Genomic DNA, 6,000 nt, shown 5'->3' with positions numbered 1-6,000 from the left:
CTTAAATGACGAGTATTTCTTTCGTTACACCTCCAAAACCAGATTTTGTTGAACGATTCAACCATCGAGAAAAACGATGTTCTTGTTGTTACAATTCTCCGACACCGTGTGCACTTATCATTTATGAGCAAGCAACACAAGCTACAATTCTTGAGTCCATAGCTTTATTAATGACTCTAGAGGAACCGTCTCCTTCAGATGCAACTGCTCATTATCAGTATAATTGCTCGTGCCATAACAGGGCTAAACGTTCGAATTGTATTTTCGTAAAAAATAACCTTCATCAAAAGCTTCAAACACAGCTTCAACTGATGAGAGAACAAGCTTCTAATTTAACGAAAGCATCAAAGGATTTAGAACTGAAAGAGCAAATATGTAAACTAGAAGATGAATTGAGAGTTCAAAAGACATCTTCGGCAGAAATTCACAAGTTGCAAGCTCAAATCAAAGAATTGGATTCACTTCTTTCATACAACAAATCAGAGAACGAAAAGCTTCAAATAAAATTGGCTACTCTTCAAACTGATTTACAGCTTCAAACAAAGACTTACAACGAAAAAGTTGAGACTTCCACCCACATCATTTAGGATCTTCATTCGCAGATTGCTGAAAAACAAAATCTTTCAAGGGAAAATGGTCATCTCAAGTCCGAACGTGAGCTTGATTCTAAGACCATTCTACAACTTCAAACTGATGTTGATCATGCTCATACTATTAATCGAAAATTAACTCAAGACTTCAACAAGCGAATTTCGGATTTACAATATGAGTTAGATGTTAAATCGACATCAACTCCAAAACCAACAATGGTGTCGATGGGTATACAAGTTCAAATCCCAGAATACAACGAGCCAAAGGTTTTTGAACCAAGATGTTTTTCTCCTACACTCGAGAAAAAGGCTTCTTCACCAGAGATCCCCATGGGTTCTAAATCTCACAAAGTTGTTTATCACGGACAACGAGTGTATTCAAATTACCAAACCAAAACCAATCGACCGTTTTTGGAACCTACTTATGGACAAAATGGAGAACTCACCGGATTTCATGATCAATACGGATGGTTTCCTCATAAACCGAAGCAATCAAGTTCAGAAAAAGCATCCATCAACTCGAACAAAACACCGTTTGTTAAAACATCTTCAAAACCAATCAAGTACTCATTCAAAGAGTTACTTTCCCTTAAGCCACGACCCGTGATTCAGGCTAAACCAAAACCTTTTCAAACCAAGATCCAACCTCGATGGAATGCAAGATCAATTAACCACATCGACCAAACCTACAAATTGTTCACCAAAAACAATGACAAAACAAACCGAGAAACCCACTACTCAAACTTCCGCATCAAATCTCCGACACAAACTCTTCACAACAATACTTCAAACTCTCCATGTCCAATTGAGGGGGAGCAATATGATTCATCATTGACGGGGGAGTTAAAGAAAATTGTCAATCTAGTTCCTTCCTTCTCTCTTCTGAATTCGATAAAGACATATTTGAACAACGCACACCAGGGGGAGAAACAAAGCCAGAATCAAAAGGTGGTGTGCATTATGATCATTCTTCTCCGAGAATGAAGAATCTTCCGAAAGAAGAAGATTCTCCATTTCAAGACAACAACTATGCCTATTAACTCAACAACTACGCTTATTCCAAGGGGGAGAGTTCAAGACATTGAAGATATCTCCGAGACACCTAACAGTACAAGATTACGAAGATGATCAACAACAAATCACATCTAAGGGGGAGATTGTTAGGTGTAAGAATAGATGAGATTTATTGTTGTTATGAGCTAGATAAAATTTAAGTCTTGATATTCAAAGTACGCTAAAAAATTTATCTATAAATCTCTAATATATCTCGAAGTACTAAAGGAATTTGCCAATAAATTTCTAATATATCAGCGAAATGTACGTAACTTTGTTTTTTATTGACGTATTTAATAATACTTTGTCAATTAAATATTTACAACTATATATTTTGGTATCAGAGTATGTGGTTGATATATATTAACTCTTTTGGGTCACGTGAACATGAAAAAATCTTAGAATTTTAACTTTTAAATTTTGGTATTATTTTGTGACACCAATAACTTAGAATTTTGACTTTGCCACTTGACACGAGCATAAATATCATAAATCCACTTGCACGCACAATTAGCATTAGTATTAGGTATAACCATACGAATTACAAGCACATCTGATATGCCAACGCTTATTTCAAATATGTTATAAACACAAAACAATTTCAATACTATATAGTATAGACGTATCATCCCTATACGAATTTCGTGATCGAGTCCAATCTGATGCACCATTCGTAAAATAACATAACTTATTACTTATTTGTTCAACACCGATTTCTATACAGCTTGTGCAGCGGCCTTGATAGCTCGGAGTGATTCTTCAAGATCATCACATAACTTGTGAGGGTCTGGTATGGTTTCATCATCTGCTGATATCACAAACGTTACCTTATCCAAGTAACTCACCACATGAATCATGAGCGCCTATATAAATACAGTAAAATTTAATTCAAAAAAATATTATTAGTATTTGTCTTTTTTTTTCCAAGATAAGTAAATAAGAGTCAACGTCTTACATTTGGCTGACCATAACAACTAGGAGCAAGGTATGCTACTTTATGTCCAAAAAATGTTATTTCTTCTTGTGGTCCCGGCACATTAGAGAACCAAAGTGTCGTGTTATAAAAGACTTTGTGATTCAGTTTCCCTGCAATCTGTATTATCACACGTACGTTAATCTTGTACGTAGTTAACAACAAATTTCTATGTTTGTACATTTAGCATCACAATTATATCAAACATTAACCATATTATACAAAAATATGATAAGTCAATATATAGTTAATTTATAAATCATGATGCATGTATGTACCTTGATGCCAAATAACTTTAGGACTATCTTAGCAAGGAAATAAGTGAACAACGGCTCCAAAGAAGCCTTCTTGCATTTCATGGTGGCCGTTGCATCTCTTACGTAATCTAAAGGATCTTTTTTGAATCCGATGTTGAATGGAAGTAACGCATATCCTATCTTGTTTCCCCATGTTCCGTCTGTATCCGTATCAGTAAAATCCTACACACACATATATACATACTGAATTAGAATTAGGGATCAAAACTTTAAACTGAAAATGAAGATGCTAGAATTTCTCCTACTCACATTAATCTTCGTAGTGGCTCGGAGGTTGAAGAAAAAGGTTGCACGAAAGCGAATGTTACTAGGCATACCAACAAGCTTGTTATTCATATCACCTGTGATACAAGGTTCATGAATACAATCTAAAAAGTAAGGGGTGCATGCATATATGATAAAGATTTCATATTTAATTTCTATAATAACGTATACTCCATAATACTTACTATATCTCCCATGTAGGTACCGATAGAATCCGGCTTGTGTGACTCCAAGTACTACGTCGTTCATAGTCTATAGAAGATACAAGACAATTGAAAGTAAGAAAACAGTATATAAATTTACGAAGGTTGTTATTAGTAAATGTAAAGATATTAGTATAGGCAGAGTCCAATTGAATATATGGGAATGACCAGCCACTCCAATTGTATATATGGGCTCGGTCCTATAGTAGTATCTTTATATATTCTAATAGTCGTAAAGGTTTTGTATAAAAGTTATATATATGTTGTTGATTCGTGATTTAGTAGTAAAGATCGAAAATACACTTACGACGTTCAAAGCTTGTTTAACCAACTTAATGTCATCACGGCTTACACTTCTAATAACAAATCTTCTAGGCCTATGTTCAACACCAATTGAGCCTTTCATTGGTGTTTTTGTGTCTTGTAGGAACAATGCAGTAAACACAAACATCAAAAGAGCCACAAATGAGTTCCAAAGAACAATAAGTCTTGACCAAATGCTAGGAACGACGACGTGTGACTTGTTATTTCCCGGAAGAGTTGGGAGGGCTTGAGGATCTGATACTTTTCGTGTACAAGCGAGTAGAAGATTCATTAAAGACATGCCATCACCAAGCGAGTGATGGAAACGGAAGACACACGTGCCTTCTGTTTCTAATGTCTTTATATTGAGGATGTGAAGATCCCACAATGGCTTTGTATTTTCAATTGGCGATTTGCTAAGGTTGAAGATGTAATCTTCAATGAATTTTTCAGATGATTTTATGTCATCGTCAATTTTTGCTATTATAACATGATCATCTATGTTTACTTGTGTTGGAATCCATTTCATACTCCCATTTTCCCTGTTCTTTACCTACATTTTGTTGATATAGGAGGTAATATATTAGTTTGTTATATCATCTTATTTTTTTTTTTTTTTGCAAAGCCAGATCATCTTATACAACATAACTTATGAATTATACAAGCTATATATATGAAGACAGAATATATCCACCTGCAAGCTAGAAAATCGACGATTTTTAAGAAAGGTATGGACCAAATTTTCTTTGAAAACATCGGGACAGATTTTTGTTTTTGAACCCATAATTCCGATGATGTAGACATTAGAACCAGGTTCGTGAAACAACCGAGCCATAGGACTCAATGGTTGCTCGTGGTGGTTGTTGTCTCCCTTCTTCAAGCCGTTACATGTTTCTTCATTTGTGGAAATTCGAATACTTCTAAGTGTGTGCAAGTTTGGTATGTTCTCCATCACCTTTTTAGCTAAAAATATGTTGTATGTTAGTATGATCATATGCAACCCTATAAATAGTTAAGCATAAACTTAAATTACTGTTGTGAAGCTAAACATGTGGTAGTGATTCATCCACACATAAATGACGTCATCTTTAAATTGAAAAAAATAAAATAAAAATAAAAACGAGAAAGTGTGTCGCGATTTATATTTTCATGTTTCAGGGTGTGTTTAGTAGTCTCAAATTCAACATTGTATATTTGTTTATAATATTTGAATGAGAAATGATACTAAATTCATATGTTAGAACTATTTAGGGGTGAAATATTCACTTAATCATTGACACATATTTTTAATATTCTTTTTAAATTGTATCAATACTACTTATCAAAAATACATAAATTATTTATTTCTTTATAAGGTTAATTAATGTACTTATTTTATATCATTCATATATTACGTTTAGAATGAGTATTAAAAGCATATAGTATCAACAAAACTTATAAAAAATATTATTTATTTATCAAAAATATATTAATTATTTATTTATAAGGTTAATTAATGTATTGGTTTTACATCATTCATACAATACATATAGAAAGAGTATTAAAAGCTTATTGTCATTCAAATTTTTTTTTATCAAACTCTTGCGACCCAATCCGTTATCCAACCGAAATACGCAGCACATTTTTTTTTTTTAAAACAGAAGGGTGCGCGGCACGCGACCCTTCTTGTGCGCGGCACGCACAGAACCCAACAGCTTCTGTCCGGATTTTCTATTTTTCGCTTAAAGATCTTCCACTTCCCGACACATTTAGACGAAACGGTTTTCACAACACATTATAATAAGTAAAACTCACACGTTTTCATAATAAAACAAGTTTTACGACACCGGGCCCACATCGGCCCGTTTTACGAATTAAGTATGAAATACAATTTTCGACCACATGTTTTTAACACAAAATTAAGACCGAGCATGGCGATTGGGGATACGCTACCCAATCCTAATCAAATCCAAAAGCACATCTTCTAAAGCACCTATGCGAGTCCACTAGTTCCCATGCTTACCCGAGCCACCGCCTCCATGCGAATCTATAAAAAAAGTAAACAACGAGAGGGTAAGCTAAAGCTTAGTGAGTGTAATAGTTACACACATACATATATAATTTACCTACTTGCACTTCCTTACCCAAACCACGAGATAAACCCACATGCCAATGTCTAAGTGACTAGCATCATTAATCTTACCGCAATACTCTCGTTTATCAAAGCATAAAAGCTAGTAACGTCAATCGTACCGCGATTACCACATATATCAATTCGCACAGCTAGTATCATCAAAACCGAACAACTAGCAACATCA

At 34.4% G+C, this 6,000-nt stretch overlaps 1 protein-coding gene across 1 annotated transcript; it reads right to left on the bottom strand.

Annotated features, from left to right (window-relative positions):
- Nucleotides 1-2,183: 2,183 nt before the first annotated feature.
- On the bottom strand, nucleotides 2,184-4,655 carry LOC139886174 (wax ester synthase/diacylglycerol acyltransferase 4-like). The gene is made up of 7 exons (XM_071869922.1): nucleotides 4,398-4,655; nucleotides 3,708-4,256; nucleotides 3,383-3,449; nucleotides 3,183-3,274; nucleotides 2,895-3,095; nucleotides 2,599-2,736; nucleotides 2,184-2,506 (listed from the first exon to the last, which is right to left on the bottom strand). Exons 1-7 carry the CDS (start codon nucleotides 4,653-4,655, stop codon nucleotides 2,360-2,362), a joined length of 1,452 nt encoding a protein of 483 aa, XP_071726023.1. The 3' UTR covers nucleotides 2,184-2,359.
- Nucleotides 4,656-6,000: the final 1,345 nt, after the last annotated feature.

This window comes from Rutidosis leptorrhynchoides, chromosome 1 (genome assembly GCF_046630445.1).
Source record: "Rutidosis leptorrhynchoides isolate AG116_Rl617_1_P2 chromosome 1, CSIRO_AGI_Rlap_v1, whole genome shotgun sequence".
NCBI lineage: Eukaryota > Viridiplantae > Streptophyta > Magnoliopsida > Asterales > Asteraceae > Rutidosis > Rutidosis leptorrhynchoides.
Note: the sequence above shows the minus strand (reverse complement) of the source record. Positions and strands in the feature narration are given on the sequence as shown.

What these genes read in the sequence shown, in the direction of transcription:
- LOC139886174 (XM_071869922.1), bottom strand. Translation starts at nt 4,655, where the DNA reads ATGGAGAACATACCAAACTTGCACACACTTAGAAGTATTCGAATTTCC. An exon ending in GTCGATTTTCTAGCTTGCAG is followed by an intron (nt 4,257 to 4,397) that starts GTGGATATATTC and finishes AACAAAATGTAG; the next exon opens with GTAAAGAACAGGGAAAATGG. An exon ending in GTTGTTATGGTCAGCCAAAT is followed by an intron (nt 2,507 to 2,598) that starts GTAAGACGTTGA and finishes GTATTTATATAG; the next exon opens with GCGCTCATGATTCATGTGGT.